Source organism: Triturus cristatus, chromosome 7 (assembly GCF_964204655.1).
Source record: "Triturus cristatus chromosome 7, aTriCri1.1, whole genome shotgun sequence".
Classification (NCBI taxonomy): Eukaryota; Metazoa; Chordata; class Amphibia; order Caudata; family Salamandridae; genus Triturus; species Triturus cristatus.
Genome location: NC_140590.1, coordinates 635477190 through 635498809, shown reverse-complemented (window position 1 = coordinate 635498809; position 21620 = coordinate 635477190). Strand labels below are relative to the sequence as shown.

The window sequence follows — 21620 nt, the reverse complement described above, 5'->3', positions numbered from 1 at the left end:
GGCTTTAAGTGGGATGGGTCCATCCGTGCCTCAGACCAGGTAGTAATTAAAAATGAACATTGAAGGAGGAGGTGTGGCGCCGCGGCCAGGGCGACTGACTCTGGAATCTCGGGATCACGGTTCGATCCCCGGCGCCGGTGGCAGATTAGCCTAGCACCATGTGACTCTGGGCAATAGCTTGCTTAATCTTCCAGACGGCGCCTAGAGACCCTTATGGGTGATTGTTCGCGCTTTACAAATGTGGATTATTATTATATTGATTTCATGAACTTTACAGGCAATAAGGCCAAGTAATTTCTGAATTTGAATGTGGAAAATGTTAAGGCAATCCATGTCAGCAATTTAATTCCTGTTTATGTTTTAACCTTGCAATTCCTAAGAGTTTTTCCAGGATGTTGGGTTTCTGTATTTTCTTTTGTGTTACATAATATTCTTGTATAGTGCCGACTTTGAACTGCGTCGTCTCCAGGTGTTTTAACGGCCCACAAATGAGAGCTATCAAGTTGAGGCTGAAGGCAGTGTGTGTTTCTCTAAATACCTGTCAATGGGTCAACAAAAGTTCAGAATACAAGGTCATCCAATTCTTGGCTTCTCTGCAATGATCATGTATCCCAGTTGTAATTGTGATTCTGTGTAAATGTGTCGGAAAGAGGTACATAGTTGCCAAAATATTGACAAGGTAAAAGTTAAAGAAAATGTAGTGCTTATAGGTGAGTGGGTGTGTTGTGTGTTTGGTGATGGTGAAGTGACGAGATATGAGAAAGTGAACTCAGGAAAGAATGAAAAAAAGGTGCTAAAAATAAAATGAATGAAGTGTAACATATGGATGGAAGAGAGTTGGATAGAAAAAATGTGTAAATGTTTAACATAGAGTGAACATGACCGGAGTGATTGAGACACTCTGAAGACCAATAGCCCCTCCTCAGTAATGTTCAATTTACAGTCAATTTACAGTCTCATAATTAAAACCTTTTCACTATTATTTATAACAAAATCATTTGGGGAGAGGATGTAGCCTTACGGCGAGAGCGGTTGACCTCAAAGCTGGGGAACAGGGTTCATGTCTCGGGAACGACGCTCAACATTCGTCACTCAATCTCTCTGTGCTTAACAAAAATGAATGTGTCCTCATATAACGAAACTGGTGTTCACGTAAAACGCTCTGATACTCGATATCTCGGGTTTAGGTCACGCTATATAAAACGCTACAAAAAAAACTGACAAAGCCAATAGTCCAGGCTGGTTTTAAGTGTATATCAATTGTGGTGTTATATATCTGGATGCAACAACAGAGAGCTCAAAGGGTCCCCAAATTACCGGTTGGGTGGCACACTATGGAAATAACAGAAATTTAGTTTTCGTGTTTCATCCACACCCTTAATTACGTAGGCCACGACCCATTTAGAAACGCCCCATTATTTTTTTGTGTTTTACTCCCACTTGAAGCCCAGTACCTCATCATATTAAATTCATGTTTTGGAGAAAATGTAAATTAAAAGGCCTACTAACTGGGTCGGACTGAGACTGAAAAAAAGCCGGGCACCAAATTAAAAGCGGCCCCCATTAGGGAATTTGATAGCTCAAAACGTGGCCCATATTTGCAGATTGGAACAGTTTTTAACATGTGATGACATGCTGTAAAAGTGTTTTTCTGTAGCAAGCTCAAACCCATGCCCTCTTCAATACTTCTGAGATATTTTTTTAATGGCAGGGAAATAAACAGTACAAACCGACCCAGGAGACCATAAATCGGTCCACAACAGCCAAAAAAGGCCCACATCGACCTACCGGTCGGGCACTGCCTGAATTCCCTATTGGCCAGTCCGACCTTACCTACTAATAGGAAGATGACAAAGGGGTCGCTTCTCTCAGTTAGAAAGAGTTTGGCACTTTCTGGACATACTCACTCAAGAACACCTGTGTGTTTAAAATCCCTCTGTAGTGAAGTGGCACATCAATGTCCAGCACATCCACGCTAAAAAAACGACCCAGCTAGCACCATTGATTGGATGAATATCGAGATCTGTGGGAAACGATCATTCTCGTTCTAAAGAAGAAAAAAAAGAGAAAGGACCCTCCCACGCCCTAAATGAGTTTCTTTTCAAAGGTGAGACTGTCCAGGTTATGTCCCTAGAAGTACGTACGAAAGACCTCAAAAAACAGATAAGGAAACATTTAACAAACAGCATTTGTTACATGGTAAACAATCTTTTGAATCAGAGTTCTTCTAAGTGTCCACGGAGAGGGCACTGAAGACCCAGAGGTGTTGCACATCTGCCCAGGATGCGAGTTTTGGTCCTTTAGCCGATGTGTTTACTAAACATGGCGCCGAGACTGGGGTTGCAGCGCCACCTAGAGCCCAGCGGCGGTGGTATCCGCGTCACGTGACTAGGCCCAGCCGTGCGTCCCCAGCAGCTCGGCTTGAGTGAGGAGCAACCAAGATGGCGGCGGCGGGCGACCCGAAGCGGGACGGCGCCGATTCTGATTGAAAGCACCTTCCCAGGCTCCCCTCTGTGGTAGTCGGGGAGCAGCGCAACAATAGACCCGGACAGAGCACTCCGCGGGCTCGGGCGCCCTCTAGGAGAACTCCGGAGGGTGGGCACGTACATCAGCGGAGATCAAACAGACGGCAGGGATGAGGGGGAGGAGAGGCCGGCCGCCTAAGCAGCCGCGGCCGGAGGAGCCCCCAGCCCCTGTAACTGCCTCCGGTCCCACTGGAGGGTTGCGCTCCCGCTACCGGGGTAGCAGTCGAGGCCGCTGGGCTGCCGAGGTAGCCGATGACAGCCCTAAGAAGCGGAGGCCTCAGTACTCTCCGGGGGCGGCGCGGGGCCGCAGGAAGCGGGGATCAGGGCGCCGGGGAAGGGGACGCCCCCCCGGGAGCTCATGTGCCGGCCCTCGGACGCCCTCCATCGGCCGGGGCGGTATCAGCAAGGTGGTGTACGATGACCACTCGAGTACCGAGGAGGACAGCGCGCATTCGGAGGAGGAGCGGCGGGGTTGGCCGGACGAGGAGGCCGAGGAGGACTTGCTGCCGCTGCGGCCCGACGACGATTCCGACTACCCGGGTGACGAGGAGGACTGCGACAGCTACTGCACGGAGAGTAGTTTCAGGAGCCACAGCACGTACAGCAGCACTCCAGGTACCACACCCACGAGTTGGAGGGCGGTTGCACTGAACCAAGGGGCTATTCCAAAGCATACACATCACACGAGCCACACCATACACAGCACTAACCCTGTGGACAGCACTACACGTACCGCATGCACCGCTTTGCTTTGCAGGAGAAACTACAGCACGACTTGCACAACACGCTCCGCTGTATAATCTCAAAACATGAACTGGGGCTTCGGCCCTGCAACGAGACCCATGGCAATGCTGCAAAAACCTCCAAACCTTCCAGTATTCACGGAGCATCACAAAACACAATACATCCAGCACGTTCTTTTTCTGTCAAACTCGCAGTCATCCAGTGAGGCATGGGAATTGGAGAACCAGATGAGGCACATAGCCCTCTTCCGATTGGTCAAAACATTTTAGAAGTGGGTGCGATAGGAAAACATTGTCACACGTGCGTCTTCTGTTTATTTATAAATAGCAGTCGCGGGTTTGTAGCAAATATGCGCTGTGCACCCGATTCTATATACACTCCTTTTCTGTGCCTATTTACATATTTATCTGCATGTTTAGCTAATCTAAATACCGGTCGTATTTTTAAATCGGAATGGGAAGTGTTTAAATCCCTATTCCTTTACAAATAAAGTAGTTGGAAGCAGTTTTAATATTTTTTTCGGTTCCAAAATACAAAAATTTTGCCGGATTTTGTACACCGAATACAGCGATACAAATATGCCCATGCTTAAAGAGACTCGGGTGCGTTTAAAATTATCGAGCAGCATGTTTTATTTATCTCTGCGCTGCGTCAGAAAGGTGTATGATGTGAATAACATTTACTCTTAAATCCAGTCTGCCCCCTTTCACTTGCATTTGTGTCTTTCATCAATATAATTATGTTAAATATAGTCTCATGGCTTCAGGCATGGTACACCCTGGAGTGAATGCAGAATGTTGATGTCGGGTGCTGTGTTTTGATTTTCTGTCGCAAGAATAATTTACACTTAAACTGAAAATTGTTTCAGGCACACAAGAACTTCCAAAAAACACTGGTTATACACACAGTTTGTTATATTTCCTATAAAGCACGTGTAGTACACCTGTTGAAGGGAGGCTGACCCAGCTTCAGGCAGTGCTGCTGCTGCCGCCCATGCTGACTCAAGCTCCCTGCATCGCCATTGGATCATCCGTACAAAGGAGGCTATTTTGATTTCTCTTAAGCACCTTAAGAGGTTGACTGCTATGTTCTGGCATTCACTTTGGCAATACCCCTCCCACTCTTCCAGGTTATGCATTGCCGGACCTTTTCCGTGCTTGGATTTCCCTTACAATTGCCTTTTACATCAGAAATAGTATGGATGGTTTTACCAAATACGCCACAGTTTTGTGTTGCAGTGTCAAACTGGCCATTGTGTCCGTTCCCCCCCACTCCCCCCCCCCCCCCCCACCCCCCCCCCGGGAAAAATATACACTTTATTTTATGATGGCCTTTTAAAACCTCACTAGGACTTAAAGGTTTTTTAAATCCTGCTTTTTTTTTTAAAGTTACTTGTAGCTAAACAATTGTAGTACTGAACATCTTTAATGTTTCAATGGCTCTTTGTCTTTATATTTTGTTTCCCTGTTCCTCCCAGCGTACACACATCGGTGACTTTTTTGTTTCGTTTTGACTAACCGTTTTTGCTTGGATAAATAGGTGTGTGTAAATATATGTTTTTATATATGATCATCGAGGACGAATAAACCATCCCTCAAGCACCTTACACCATTGGTCTTTTGCATTTCAATCATTTATTAACGTTTGCTGCCACCTATTTATTACACACGTAGCATGCACTCACCACTTGAAACGTCTTTGTGGAATCATGAAAAATGTTTTGTTTGAAAAAGAATTGCAATCGTGGCCCCATTATTAAATGCTGCCGAAAGCTGCTCTGAACGCGGTTGCGACCTTGTACCCCTCAGTTTATAGACAAGTACATAACACGGGGGTGTGTAATTTAATAAAATATCTAATTGTCCATGGTGCAGGTTGCTTCATAAATCTTTTTGTCCTGTACAAAATCCACTTGCCCCTTTGGTGTCATGTGGTGCAGCGACAAATTATGGCAGCAATCTCATTATATAAGCGCTCTGATGCAGCCTCTTTGATTATGCCAGAGCTCATACCATAGTAGTGTTTGAATGCCACATTTCCACAGATCTACATACTGGGGTGAAGGTAGTGGTAAGCAATAGTTCAAGGGTTAGAATGCCTTTTTGAGTCTGTGCAAACCTACTGACTTGCATGCTTTAAGGGTTTCAATAACTCTTCTCTAATCTTTTCCCATACTGAGAAATGTTGGAAATTTACTCCTGACTATGGCAGACGTAAACCTTCTTCCAGAATTGGGGACAAAAGTGGTTGGAGAGAAAGAGAACTTGCAAACACTTAGATTTTCACATGAGCAAATCTACACATGCAGATTTGCTCATGCTAAAATGCAGTTCACCAATATTTTCTAGGAGTACTATTTCTTGTCCTACTTAAGTAAATTCTTGGGAATTCATGAAAGCTGCATAGCTGCACTTAATGCAAGTACACACTGGGTGCACTTTTGAGACTTTTTAAAATAATTGGGCCCCTAATTTGTTCTGGCGTTGACTGTGACCTTTTGTGTGTATTAAAATTCTGTCGCTCTCTCTCTGTATCGGCTGGCTTCACTGTGAGTGAAGGTATTCTGCTCTTTCACAAGGAGCATATTGGCACACAAAGTTTTGTTCAGTGCCAGTAACGACTGTCAGTGTGTGTTTTCTGAGACCAAAAACAATTTTTACATTCACCAATGTTTGTTAAAATGGTCAGGGCCCGGCAGCTCCCACACCGATAAGGTTTTACAAAAACCATGCCTAAATAAGTCACACATTAATAAAACTAAAAAGCTGACCAACTGGCTTTGCCAGTGCTTGTTTATTTTTGTTTCCCATAATCTTATTGAAACTGGTTACACTGTATTCCATTATGAATATTTTTGGGAAATACTAGCATGCATCAACACATGTTACTAAATGATCCTGCAAAGAAATAGTATTTGTAATTTTACAGTAGTTTAGCAAAATGTTTTTTTCCTGCTTTAATTTTTTTAAGAACATTTTATTTTGAAAACAAAGAATCATCAATCTTGCTTTCAAGCTTATGCAAATATTTGCATCAAATCAGAGAGCATTCTGGGAGCATTCTACATAGCCTCGTATTGCTAAACTTTGATAACGTGTGTACATATTTTTAAACTGGGACCAGTCAGAGCGTACAACATTTACTTATCGCGCTCCCCCTAATAATAAAGGCTTTCAATTAATGAACCATAAATACAAGTTTGAACAGCATTAATATATGGGCAAAAATATTACCTTAAATACAGACAGTACCCTTCCCTGATCCATAATGTGGTACTGCAAACAGGTAGCCAAATGGTTTGTGCTGCAGGGGGTTGGGCCTACTTGTCCCAAGGACAAAATACACATGAAAACTTGTTGCCAGTGAGACCAAATAATATGTCCTAGGCGTTGGGCTATAGGAATTCCACATCCCTGAAATAGCACCTTTGTAAAACCCAGATTTGTCCTTAAGAAGACGAGGATTGCAGCCTGGCTTGATAACGTTGCGCTAATGGAATGGATATGGACTTTATCTCTTTAAGATTACTATATGGATGATCTAACGGTTTTGTTGTCGGTTGAAGAATTATGCTGAAATAGGGAATTCCTGATGATTAAGAGCAATATTTGAAGTGATTTATAAACTCCATGAGGGTTGTGCTAGTTTGAGCAATAATATTCAGATACACTCATGGTTTCATTCTGATTGCGTAGTAATCCCAACAATACTTAATTCATACAATTCACTATTTTATCACCGCACACATTTAGCCACTGCCCCCAGATGGAATTTATGTGGAGAAACACCAATAATACATTGAAAGTTTCCTTGAGACTAGTGAAAATGTTCTAATAAAACGCTACACCCTGTTTTCAAGTAATACCGCACCATGAGGTATCGGTTTTTAGTGGGTCTGGCACTATGCACCAAATAACAGTACCTCAAAATGAGCCGTTTAGACTTAATTGGTAATATTTAAAGTTGAATTACATGCACATAAAAATCATTCACAGCGTAAGAAACTGAGTCAACGGATGTGGCGATTACCTCCATATCACTCAGTGATCATCATAGGGATCCGTCAGCAATCCATATTCAGGCGCAAAGAGGAGTTTACTCCCTAATCAGGATTACATTTTGTGCAAAATTACCACATCTACTGGATGGCCAGGTAGAAATTTGTGCGACGAGAAACCACAATAATTCTGAGGTTTGCATTTTGGAACATGTTGTTCTCTTATCTCCATTCCAGCCCATGGATCTTGCAACAATGTGTTAATACTGAACATCGGAACACACCAGAATCTATTACTTTAGAAAGTGGAATGTTGCTCATATTTTAACTGTACGTGGAACAGCGAACTTGGGTCACTCTACAAGGCAAAAAAAAGCAGGGAGTCAGATTCCTAGGTGAGCTTCCTGTTCGAATCTGTGTACTTGTTAGGTTTTGCCTACGCAGCGCGCATGCGCTGCATAGGAAAGAGACCTTTAGTCATCGGCACAGCTTTGCGAGCAAAAACGTGCACGCGTTGCATTGCTTCCAATGGCAACGCGTGCACGTCTGGTGATTCCCTTGCGGGAGCGAGCGCGCCATATGGTAGCAATTATCGCGCTCGCTCCCGCAAGGGAAACGCAGCCTGCTCTTGGCCACACTCCCTCCCCCCCCCACCCCTACTTCCGCGAGGCACGCGGGCTTGTTTATACATGCAGTAGTAGATGCTCTTTTTTGTGCCTGTACTTAAAGATGCCATATTTTTTGTGAAATTTATAATTATAACCCTGTTGTTGCTTTTCTGTGCCTTTAGATACTTGTAGTTCTAGTTGGAGTAAAAGTAATTACAAGAATAAGAATGCAAAGAAGTAAAAATAAAGAACTGCATTAATTGGGTTGGGACATTTAGAAATATCACCACACTCATTTTAACGCTCAGTTACGTCACACGAAGAAGATTAGAACCTCCCTTTACGTGCACCTTTCTTATCTTCACCCCTCTCCTAAAACTAGTTGTGGCACAAGTAGTCTGCATTTAATAGTGTGAGGAAACATGAGAGATTCATTTCGGGTTTGGGGAGAGCACATATGCTTCCAATTAAATGTTTAATTCCAATTCTCCTTTACAGCTAAAAAATGGTTTCTTGGTTACATTTCTCATTCTTGATGCGAGGAAACAAAAGAACACTTTCAGAGTTAAATCTTTAACATCAAGGCGCATACTTCACCTTTTATTAATAAGGGATGCTGTTTCTGTGTTTTTGCGAGCAGGAATGGCTGAAGGGAATGACTTTAGACCTTTTTCGTGCAGCATTATATTCATTTGGATACTTACTAGGTAATTTTCCTGGAGCACACTATGAAAGTTTCGCTCACTAATCCTCACCACTCAGAGTTCTAATTTGTGAAAATGCGTGCATGCCATGGCGAAATGTATACCTTCGGATATATCATTTGAAGAGCTAATTTATACTTTTATTTTAAGTGCCGTTGGAATATGCACTGCTGAATATATAACTATATAAAGAGTACCCTATTTGTTAAAAAGAATAGAAAAAAGTTATTAACTATTTTAAAGTGTTTTTTAGTTTTTAAGAATGGTTCATTATTGATACATGTTTGAGTTTTGCAAAGACAAACATCTTTACAACTAGTACATTGCATTTTATGTCATTAAAAAATACATCTCTAAACATGATGACCATTTAGCATGCCAGACACATGATGTTTTTAAACAGATTATTAAGTACTTGTAAATAGTCTTTTAGGAATTCAGATTCCCCAGTTAACTGAGCAAAACAGACAAGTATTGCTACCAGGAGGCATCAAATCATTTGGAAATATTTTAGTTGCAATTCTGGGGTTCATTATCCTTTTTATTCCCTGTTCATTGAACTAATTTCCTCTTCATCCTGTTTTTATTTGTGCCAAATATTGTACTTTTCCTAAAGACCAAAAGTGAAAATCGGGTAGTTTTCAGGCTTTCCGCCATTTGAGAAGATTTCTACTGGTGTTCACTATTCCCGTGTGCGAGGTATATTATTAATACTTGAAAGAAATCCGTGCACTCACCTTTGAGGTAGAGTAGAAACCACCAGCCATACTCCTAAAAGTTCAAGGATGTGGGCACTACATAGCTGGTTTCATTCCATTATAATTATAATTTCTGCATCAAAGACCTGTGACACTTTTCTTAGGCTCTGATAGCCAATTGCCGTACATTAATTCTTGTGAAAGTTGGTAAAAGGAGGCATGAATATTTGGCTAGCTCAAGTGAAGAGTTAGCAAATCTGAGCAACAGCACTAAGAACATATGAGTACCAATTTCACAAAATGCAGTCTGTGCTCACTTGGTATGAGAGTATAACAACATTATTATAAATTCGTTGCCTTTGTTGTTAATCATGCAGGTGGTCAAGTTACTAAAGTTGTAAATGTTAAACTATTTTAAAGAAAATGTTTGTATTTTGTGTACAGTAACATTTTCTAAACATGTAACTAAAAAGACGAATGATTAAATGTGCTGTGTTTGGCATATCTAAATTATAAATCTGAGACAAGCAGTATATGTTTTCCTTCACAATTTCTTGTGTATTCATAAATATAGGCTCTTAAGGAGATAAACTATTGTCAGGAAATGTACACTTTATCTGTCCGTCTTCTTTTAATTTAACACGTTTTATTATACATTGAGATAGTTATTTTTGTGTTTTAGGAAATGAAATCAATCTTGTGCATTTTTAAGGGCACATGTAGTTTATCACTATTTACATTTCCTTGATTTGTAGAACAGCGCCCTGGTTGTGCAGTCTTGTCAGTGATTGAACTGCATTTTCTTGCCCTTTTTTTCATGTCTGAGCGTAACCTGCAATAGAGCACACAAAATTAAGCCTTCTATAACTAAGGTTTATAACTAGCATAGTTTATAATTAGATTGCAGGTCCACTTAATCGAGAATATTTAGCCAAGAGTTTGTAATCTGTTATTTGAACCTTTTCTCCAGATGATACGCTCAGAATGGAACTAGTGTTTTTGGTGCCTAGGGTCAGTTTTTTTTTTTTTTTTAAAGCTTTTGTCAAGCTTGCATCTTTTCATGCTCATAGTGTGACGTACATTACTTACTTCAATGTAGTTCAAGACTTGTAAAGTCCTGCCATTTAGACTTCAATGTGTGGTGTCACCTACTTTCTTAATGTATATCTCACCCCTTAGAATGTTTCTGGAAATGGCTAAATATAATTTTAGTCGACCAAGACCCAGAAAGGTTGCATATACTTTGTGTTTTTCTGTTGTACACTGTAGCACAAAAACATTCTTTATTTTATACTGTATTGTGATCTTGATTATCTATTTTAATGAAATCTTGTTTGTTTTGCAGCTCTGTGAACCCCTATATTGTTAAACCTGTGCTATATAAAACAGTTATAAATAATACCAAGCTTTGAAAATGCAATTGGTCTCGCCTTTTATTAAGTTAAAGCCATTTTCTTTGCTATACAATACCATTAGCAAAGCAAATGGCTTTAACTTTATCAACGGCGAGACCTATTGCATTTTCAATGCTTGTTTTTCTGTTTCTCTGTTTTTTTTCTTTTAATGTGACTTGTTTCAATGCACACTAGTTGAGTCACCACCAGAATATGTACCAACAACTACAGTGGTGCAATATGATGACATTAGAAGTTCGATGAGTTGACATCAGTAGCTTCATTTTGAAATTGAGTGTAAATTGTGACTAGCTTAATGAAGTTCCTGTGCCAAAAGAAAAGCAAAATATTGTCTAGGTTGTGTTTGTGGGTGTAATGAAGTAATCATTAAATATAGTGGCATCTAATGACCACTTGCCTGAATTTTGGGACAGATAAAATAGAAATAAATTGAATGAGATGTTGTGGCTTGTTTGGTTTATGGGCGTTATAATTTTGGGTGGAAATTTTAGAGTACATTTCCAATATTTAAAGTTTTGGCCTATTTTGCTCCATAGTTTGTGCTAACCGTCCTTCGGAGCAGGTATTGTTGCTCCCGGTTTCTGATGGTAACACACCTAGCGATGACAAGCACAGAAGGAATTATCTGAGTGTATGCAAATGAAATGTGGTCCTTTATTTGAAAATTGCTTGTTGTCCTGCTGAAATTTAACAGGGGATGAGATCTTTATTGCACCCAGTAGCTCTGCACCCCTTATAGTTACAATTTGCACAGGAATGGCAATTTTCTGTGGCAATCATAATAAGTCCGTTGTAGTGGGCTTTGGGTCCACTACTTTTTTAAACACTGGCTCTTTTTCTTCGTTAGCCTTTGTTTTATAGCTTTAAAAAGTATCTATCACAACATAATACCCTGATATGTGGATACACAGTAAACTCCCCAGCTAGATATACAGCTTTACATGGGTGTAAACCTTAAGGGTATCAATACGTTTTTATAGCACCTCGATAAAATTACTAAAGGGTAATCAAACGGAAAGATGATTACAGAGTTTGTCAGATCTGTTCCGTGAGCGCAATGAGGGCTGTCTTTTTCAATCTAAAGACCTAATGGTGAGTGTGGACTGCAGGGATGGAGCAAGTGTAGAGACGTGTTTCTATCTTTTCAGGGGTGCGCGTAGTAATTGATCTAATAAGGTTGTTAACTGGGAAATTTACAAGGCCTTGCTTGATATGTGGAGGTCTGAAGCACAATAATTTACATTTCGCAAATTAGGCCACTAATCGTTGCCATCTCACACCGAATTTGTGCTATAAGAAAGATTGTGTGTGAGTTGCTAACACCTGCCATAGACTGTTGAGCCACAGCATTAGGGATGGAGGAAGATCACTCTTTAGCCAATAAAGTGTGATCAGTTGTCTACCATCCCATCATGTGTCGTGTAAGGGGCCATTCATGTGTTCATGTCTTGTAGTGTATCTAAACATCAATAGGAGAGTGAGAAGCAAGAGCCAAGACCCGTTCGTCTTTCCAAATAATTAGTATAATAACAAAATGAGAATGGAACTCCTATTTTGTTCGCTACTCTACCTATAACCACTTTTTTTGTGGATATTATAGGTGCACTGCCTTGGAACCCAAAGACTGTTTTAAAAGAACCCTCACTGACTTACCTTGTAGGTGACATGTTTCATCATTGGGTTTCCACCCTGCTCGTCGAGTACTCCCAGGGTGTGCTGGTACGCCTGATTACAGCGGAGCTGGTTTGTTTTTGAGGAAAGAACAGTGATGGTGAGTTAATTAGTGAAAAGTGCAGTTTTAAAATTGGCTCAAGAATTCCATTCAATTAGACATACATTTTAATGAGGGAAGTCTTGGTCAATGTTAAAAATATTGGGGAGGATATATGTAGGATTTTAAACTTATCCTCAATGTGGTCTACATGTTTCAGTCATCTTCAAATAGTGCCTCTCGGGGTCAGAATGGCTTTTGGCTGGACCAAAAAAGACCAGCATGTGTGCTGTGGCATGCAGGGATGGTGTGTGTGGACTTTACTTGTGACCAGGGCACAAGTCCTAAAAAAGAGGTGGGGGGACTAACCTAGTCAATCTGAATGCAAGTGACCTCACGTTGCGTGATTTCACAGGAGGTGGCATCATAAGACGTGACATCAGATCTTCAGCCCTCACATATGTTTAACATGTCTATCATGAGTACATTGGAGCCCATTTCAAGTATACAGGGAAACACTCCTGATTTAGGCAGAAGATTCACAATTTTGTAATCTACACACAAAACAATGTTGCCTTTTGTCAGCGCAAACATCCTCTACCCATAGTGCATTACAAGAAAAAACTGGTATTTAAATTATTACAATGCCTCCTCACGGGTAGTAAGCACTATATGAATGCTATTTATTTTGTGTAAATACTGGGGAAGACCAACACATCTGATATTCTTACAGTGCATATATATCTCCTAAACAGGGACTGAACAAAGTGAAAAGTTGCCTCAATTAAGTATGTGTGAAGTGCTTACAAGGAGTGAGCCTTTGTTTCTCTATTGCTGCATTTGCTTCTAGGTGTTAGGCCCCTGACTGCTCCCAGCCAGGAGATTCAAACAAAAGGAGACCTGATGACTCCTTCGATTCGACCTTTGTAATGGGCCCAGCAGCGGTCTGCAATAAGAAAGCCCCTTTCTCGCAAGCACGTTGTTGCGGATTGAAAGCAGACAACACCGTGCAGGTGCTGCTGAATGTGTCCAGGTGTTTGCAAATTAAACCGGGATAAATTCAGCATATTTTTCAGTGGGGCCCAACTTCTTGGCAGGGTGGACACGTGTACCACCGACTTGTGCCCTGCTTATAATCGACTGACTTGTCAGGAAAGTCACCATTTGTTTTTCTTCTTGAAACAAATTAGGTTTATCAAAAAAGGCAGTGGTAGTAAATCGAAAAGATGTATTCGGAACTGGATGGGTACCTTCCCATGTGGTTCCTTATTGTGACTAGGTGCCACGTTATATTTCACATATATTGTTTATCATTTATGTTTAAGCATGCAATATTGCTGTTTTACCGACGGGACATGTAACAAAACAGTGTCGCAGGTACACATACCGAATTATTGAATTACAGACAAGACGTACAGACAATTTCTCATGAGGATTCCAAAATAGACTGGTTTTTTTGTTAACACTTATATAAGCTTATCACCCAACACAGCATACATCTAGATCAGATATCAGCTTTGCTTCCGTGGGACCAGAAGAAATGTAAAAAAAATTATATGGCGCTTGGTGTTAGCGTACGAAATTTGGCCGATGGCGCTTATCACCAGTATGTGCTACTAGGACTCATTCATCACAGTAATGTGTATTTAAAAACAATAAGAAATAGGAACTAACTTTGTAGTGGTAGCCTCTTGTGATCTGGGATAAACCGAGGGGGTGGACCTTGTTGTCAAACTCTGTAGATTTTAAAGGGAGGAGAAACCCTTTAGTAAGTGTAAGCCTCTAAGGTTTGAGTAAGGCTCCCGCCGTTATTCTTTTCCAGCCCACTTACTTCGTCAAGGCATCTCACCCTCCGTAGTACCTGACTCAACTCAGTCGTCCTTTTTTTATACAAACAAGGGAACCCGAAAAATGGCTAAGGACCACGGGTATCAATTATATATGTAGAAAACAATGGTCCTGAGCAGACACTAAATTTTACATAAAATTAAATATAGACCACAATGGGTTACTATACACATCCGATGTCCAGCCGGACAGGGGATTTTTATTTTTCAGATACTAAAGGATATGGTCAAGGATAATGAAAACACTACATTTATCGTGGGGCACAATCCTGCACCCTACAGCATGGGGAACGTGCGGGGGGAAAAAGGGAATAACAATGCAGACAGTTTAGGACAAACAACAGTTACAGGCAAAGACTGAGAGCCGTTGCAACTTGCAGGCATAAATGAAGTTGTATCAAGTTTGACAAAATAGAGACCACAACGAGTAAGCACAATGGATATTTGTGGCACTATTTTTAAAAAGTCGACGTTTCGATCCCAAGCTCATTGATTAACGGGATCATCTTCAGGACTAAATTTATAACATTTGCCTGGTTTTTAACGCCTGTCAGAGTAAAGAAAACAAAGAAAATAGCTTGTGTGAACAAGGGAAAACTTAGAACATATTAAGATTACTCGAAAGTTATAGCATGTCAGAAGGTCAAGGTTATCAATTGTGCACATGGAGTTGTGGTTAAAACGATCGTGCTCGGGCCATTCCGGTCAAGTGAGTGGGGATTTGTTTGTGAGTGTGCTATGGCAAGCAGGATTAAATAAGTGACATTTAATGGGGGAATGATGAATGACTGGAGGTGTTTGGAAGTTTAAGGCATCGGCGGGCTACCTAGTTTCTATGTAAAAATGGTTCAAAAACTAGAACCACGTGAGTTATTAAAGGTGTGTGAATGTGCATTCCGATCGTGAGCGGCATGGGGGACAGTCGTATTTATTAAAAAATAATAAGAACCGGTATTGGGAGGACGTGAAGTTATGAGAAACACGTAACCGGGGGTGTTAACCATTACGGAATGGCGCGTGACTCAGTGAGAAAAGTAAGTGTAACATGTATGCTTACCCCAATTGAGGACATAGGGGTATCACATATGGCAGGTCAGAGTGGAAACTGACAATGAAGAACAGCGTTGTTGCTTTTGTCGCTGTGAAAAAAGTAACATTGTGGTTGGATTTGGTGTGTCATAATCGATGTGGGGTTGGGATGTAAATGAGTCTAGGGCACATAGCTTGCAGTTAAGGTTTCTATAAAACTTAGTGGGTGCTGGAGCGTGCTGCTCCATGCCTGGATCGGCTGTTGGGTAGTTAGACTGTGGTGCAGATGGGCCACATTTCAATGCGCCAAGTTATTGCTTCAATATACTAATATGTTACAGTCCAAGCTTGAAGGAATTGAAAATAAGGGGAGGTTTTAGTCAAAGGCTGCCTAAGTGAGGAAAAATCCTTAAAACAGTCAATTACATCGGGGTGAGGGGTTGTCTTACCTGTGGAGAGATACAGCAATGGAGAACTCTGTCCTCAGCAACAATGTGCTATGTAGTAACCGGCTCAATGGCAGGCACTGGGCGCTGGTGCTTAGTGCTCTCATTTAAATAGAGCGGGAAACCACTGAAGGACCTCAGAGGGGTGCCAAAAGGGAGGAAGGACTATGGATGGGTGATAGCTGTGTGGAACAGCGGTGGCCATCTTGGGTGAGTGAAAAACCAAGTGCGGTTAGTGTGAAGTGCAATGCAAGGGCGTGCGTAAGTGTCAATGTGTGACAAAAAAGGAGTAATTTACGCATTAACTTATTACAGTTATTTACAGAACATGCTTGGGATAATGGCCTGCACAATTGGAAGTAAAATTTGAACATGTACTGACGAATGTGGTATATACAGTTGAAAGTCACAGTTTGTGGCATATACAGGTACAAGTCAAGGTTAAGAATTTTCTCAAGAGATCAGCCAGAACAACCAATTAAAATCCAAGGTGTTGCAGTATGGTATTAGTCAATTCATAAGAGGGTAGTCCAGTCCTCATTCCTATTCAGGCCATTTTTGATTGTATCAAAAAGGATTATTGCTTTTAGTTCTTCACGGTTTAACAAATGGGTCATGTTGCCTCCTCTCTGTGGCAATTTGAGTACCTTCAGAATCGTCCAGCGGATGTCATCTTCGTTGTGTTTGGCATCCGTGAAATGTTCCACCAGTGGTGCGTTGGGTGTGTTACACCTGATACGACTTCTGTGCTGTCCAATTCTTGTCTTTACTTTTTGTGTAGTCTGGCCAATGTACAGTTTCATGCAAGGACAATGTATTAAATAGATAACATTGCAGGTATTGCAATTAGAGAAGGCATTCGAATTAACTGTAATGTTATTAGCAGTGAAACTTTTGCCTTCAATCGTAAAATCACAAACATTACAACCACCACATTTGAAATGTCCTAGGATAGGAGAAAGACCCCAAAAAGAATCAAGTGTTACATGGGGGACAGTGGTGGGAAGAGCTGCTCTTACCAAGTGATCTTTCAAATTTCTGCTTTTACGGAAAGCGAATAGCGGTCTTTCGGTACTGCCCTCGTGATGTACTTCTGACTCCCAAACGTGAACTGGAAAGAATAGCTTGCGTCACTACCTTTTCACCAGTATCCAACCAAATAAGAAAGTCTATAATTCAGCACTGGCCAGTCATTAATGCAGGTAGTCTTAGCATTGAAAGACCGCTATTCGCTTTCCGTAAAAGCAGAAATTTGAAAGATCACTTGGTAAGAGCAGCTCTTCCCACCACTGTCCCCCATGTAACACTTGATTCTTTTTGGGGTCTTTCTCCTATCCTAGGACATTTCAAATGTGGTGGTTGTAATGTTTGTGATTTTACGATTGAAGGCAAAAGTTTCACTGCTAATAACATTACAGTTAATTCGAATGCCTTCTCTAATTGCAATACCTGCAATGTTATCTATTTAATACATTGTCCTTGCATGAAACTGTACATTGGCCAGACTACAAAAAAGTAAAGACAAGAATTGGACAGCACAGAAGTCGTATCAGGTGTAACACACCCAACGCACCACTGGTGGAACATTTCACGGATGCCAAACACAACGAAGATGACATCCGCTGGACGATTCTGAAGGTACTCAAATTGCCACAGAGAGGAGGCAACATGACCCATTTGTTAAACCGTGAAGAACTAAAAGCAATAATCCTTTATGATACAATCAAAAATGGCCTGAATAGGAATGAGGACTGGACTACCCTCTTATGAATTGACTAATACCATACTGCAACACCTTGGATTTTAATTGGTTGTTCTGGCTGATCTCTTGAGAAAATTCTTAACCTTGACTTGTACCTGTATATGCCACAAACTGTGACTTTCAACTGTATATACCACATTCGTCAGTACATGTTCAAATTTTACTTCCAATTGTGCAGGCCATTATCCCAAGCATGTTCTGTAAATAACTGTAATAAGTTAATGCGTAAATTACTCCTTTTTTGTCACACATTGACACTTACACACGCCCTTGCATTGCACTTCACACTAACCGCACTTGGTTTTTCACTCACCCAAGATGGCCACCGCTGTTCCACACAGCTATCACCCATCCATAGTCCTTCCTCCCTTTTGGCACCCCTCTGAGGTCCTTCAGTGGTTTCCCGCTCTATTTAAATGAGAGCACTAAGCACCAGCGCCCAGTGCCTGCCATTGAGCCGGTTACTACACAGCACATTGTTGCTGAGGACAGAGATCTCCATTGCTGTATCTCTCCACAGGTAAGACAACCCCTCACCCCGATGTAATTGACTGTTTTAAGGATTTTTCCTCACTTAGGCAGCCTTTGACTAAAACCTCCCCTTATTTTCAATTCCTTCAAGCTTGGACTGTAACATATTGGTATATTGAAGCAATAACTTGGCGCATTGAAATGTGACCCATCTGCACCACAGTCTAACTACCCAACAGCCGATCCAGGCAAGGAGCAGCACGCTCCAGCGCCCACTAAGTTTTATAGAAACCTTAACTGCAAGCTATGTGCCCTAGACTCATTTACATCCCAACCCCACATCGATTATGACACACCAAATCCAACCACAATGTAACTTTTTTCACAGCGACCAAACCAAAAGCAACAACGCTGTTCTTCATTGTCAGTTTCCACTCTGACCTGCCATATGTGATACCCCTATGTCCTCAATTGGGGTAAGCATACATGTTACACTTACTTTTCTAACTGAGTCACGCGCCATTCCGTAATGGTTAACACCCCCGGTTACGTGTTTCTCATAACTTCACGTCCTCCCAATACCGGTTCTTATTATTTTTTAATAAATACGACTGTCCCCCATGCCGCTCACGATCGGAATGCACATTCACACACCTTTAATAACTCACGTGGTTCTAGTTTTTGAACCATTTTTACATAGAAACTAGGTAGCCCGCCGATGCCTTAAACTTCCAAACACCTCCAGTCATTCATCATTTCCCCATTGAATGTCACTTATTAAATCCTGCTTGCCATAGCACACTCACAAACAAATCCCCACTCACCTGACCGGAATAGGCCCGAGTACGATCGTTTTAACCACAACTCCATGTGCACAATTGATAACCTTGACCTTCTGACATGCTATAACTTTCGAGTAATCTTAATATGTTCTAAGTTTTCCCTTGTTCACACAAGCTATTTTCTTTGTTTACTTTACTCTGACAGGCGTTAAAAACCAGGCAAATGTTATAAATTTAGTCCTGAAGATGATCCCGTTAATCAATGAGCTTGGGATCGAAACGTCGACTTTTTAAAAATAGTGCCACAAATATCCATTGTGCTTACTCGTTGTGGTCTCTATTTTGTCAAACTTGCTACAACTTCATTTATGCCTGCAAGTTGCAACGGCTCTCAGTCTTTGCCTGTAACTGTTGTTTGTCCTAAACTGTCTGCATTGTTGTTCCCTTTTTTCCCCCCGCACGTTCCCCATGCTGTAGGGTGCAGGATTGTGCCCCACGATAAATGTAGTGTTTTCATTATCCTTGACCATATCCTTTAGTATCTAAAAAATAAAAATCCCCTGTCCGGCTGGACATCGGATGTGTATAGTAACCCATTGTGGTCTGTTTAATTTTATGTAAAATTTAGTGTCTGCTCAGGACCATTGTTTTCTACATATATAATCAACTCAGTCGTCCAGCATCTTGTGGGCTACCTCTGTGGGTTTTGCCTTTATGCAGGATTTTCCGCTCTGCGGTGGTTACATGTGTCGGTGCTCATCCCGAAGGGGGCGTGGATTGACCTCTGCACCTGTAGGCGTGTGACGCGTATGTCGTTATCACACGTCTTTCATTCTTGCGGGCGTCTTTTGCATAGTTACAGCTTTTTTGTGGATGGATTCCAGGTTATCAAAGATACCGGACCGGATTACAAAGTGTCATCTGTGTGCTACGCCTTCTTCAAGAGATGTCTATGGTTATGATTCCCTTTTCTATGCTCATTATGGTCTATGTTCCTATTTATTTACATGTTATTAGGTTATTTTTATTTGCAGATCACAAGCCATATTAACTGTCAGCCAGCATGTGCGGTGTTTGCCTCTAGGCAATTTGTTTTTGTTGATATTATTCCTTGCTTATGTAGTTTGTGCTAGAATACATGGTTTGGGCAAGCATTTTGTAAGTTCTTAAGATGTACATTCCATATCTGTCTGGGCTTAATATGTGACAATTGTTGGTCAATATGTAAAGTGTTTGCTGATCTAACATGTTCAGTGTTAGGCTCTTGGAAAATTGTCGGTATTAATACTTCCATATATATATTTTTTTATTATGTTAGAGTGCGTGGTTGGGCAAGCATCTTGTGAGTCCTTATGATGTGCATTCCATATGTGCCTATGAACTTAATACTCTACAGTTATTAGTCAGTATTAAACATGTTTACAAATCCGAACAGGACCAGTATCCCATAGGCCACTATGGTACTTCATAGTTCTTATGTTCACGCGGGGTTCATAGTACAGTGTTCCAAGGAATATTATCGGTTAATCCTGCCTTATGCTGTGTAGTAGATTTTTGCTCTCAAAATTGTATACAAGTTAGTTCATATTTCTTATTGTTTTTAATACACATTACTGTATTGAATGAGTCCTAGTTGCACATACTGGTGATAAGTGCCATCGGCCAAATATTGTACGCTAACGCCGAGCACCATATAACTTTAGAAAAATGTCTTCTGGTCTCACGGAAACTAAGCTGATATCCGATCTAGATGGGTGTTGTGTTGGTGATAAGCATATATACATGTCAACAAAAAAGCAGTCTTTATTTTGGAATCTAAACCCTTAGGGGGAGTAATTCCTTATCAGTGGAAAAATCCACAGAATGGTGGAATCGCAGGGCCAACCACCTGGTTCTCCAGGGAACTGAATAGTCAGATCTTAATGCCCCTACACACCTGGTAGGGTGTCATGCTTCATCATAGGGCACTCCTTGTCAAGCCGGCGCTGCAATGCCTGACGGGCCTGGGGGCTCTTTATCAGAGATCTTTTGATCTGTAAGTGCTGTCAGATGTATGCATGAATGAATCGTGCGGAAAATAGGGTGGTGATGGAGGGGGGAATGTGTAAAATAGACTCAAGTACCCAAAGGAATGTTTTTATGGGGTGAAGGTACCTTGACTAAGTAAAAACAGAGGTGCTTTCCTCCCGTAACAGTGTACCTTGATAGCTACAAGTCACATTGATAAGGTGGGGTCAACATGTTTCATGCCTATATTGCCAGGAGGGTCAGTTAGCATTTCATCAGGACCAAAAACAGGTAAATCCTCAGGAGAAATATTGTTTGTCTGTACATCTTGTCCAAAATGCAATAATTCTGTATGTGTACCTGCAACACTGTTATGTTGCATGTCCTGTTGGTAAAACAGTAATTATATAGTATATAAAGTACTAGTCGCAGTGACTTACGCACCCATAAAATTGCGGAAATCAAAATTTCTATCTGCTTAAAATATTTCATGTGCACAAAGCATGGAAGAGAAGAAAATAGAGAGTTAAAAAGCTGCAAGATCAACATCCGAATTAAAGCTACCAGCCCAATAATTGAAATTAGAAGTGTATTCCATTTATTGACTAAGGATTTGACTGTAACCATTAATTTAAAATTCAGATCATATAGATCTTAGACCCTGGCTGGCTGTTGTCTGTATCCCTAAATATCGCTTGGGATTCAGGTTAATTAAAAGGCGAAGATCTTCCAATAAGGTGCAGATTAACAATAAGATCTCAGTTTTTTATTTGATTTTATATCCCCATTACTCTTGAAATTTAGAAAACGTTATGCTGGACATCCTTATCTGATTTTAGGAACAAAATAAGGTAATTGGTGTAGAGTTTAATTT

The 21620-nt window shown here is 41.0% G+C and overlaps 1 protein-coding gene across 5 annotated transcripts in view; it reads left to right on the top strand.

Moving 5' to 3' along the window:
- Positions 1-2400: 2400 nt before the first annotated feature.
- The window catches only part of BPTF (bromodomain PHD finger transcription factor), a 1440172-nt gene continuing 1420952 nt past the window's right edge, over positions 2401-21620 (top strand). For all 5 annotated transcript variants that reach the window (XM_085617259.1, XM_085617261.1, XM_085617262.1 and 2 more), the window contains exon 1: positions 2401-3140. In XM_085617259.1, the coding sequence (XP_085473385.1) occupies positions 2636-3140 (505 nt within the window). In that variant the 5' untranslated portion in view covers positions 2401-2635. The remainder of the gene's footprint in view (positions 3141-21620) is intronic.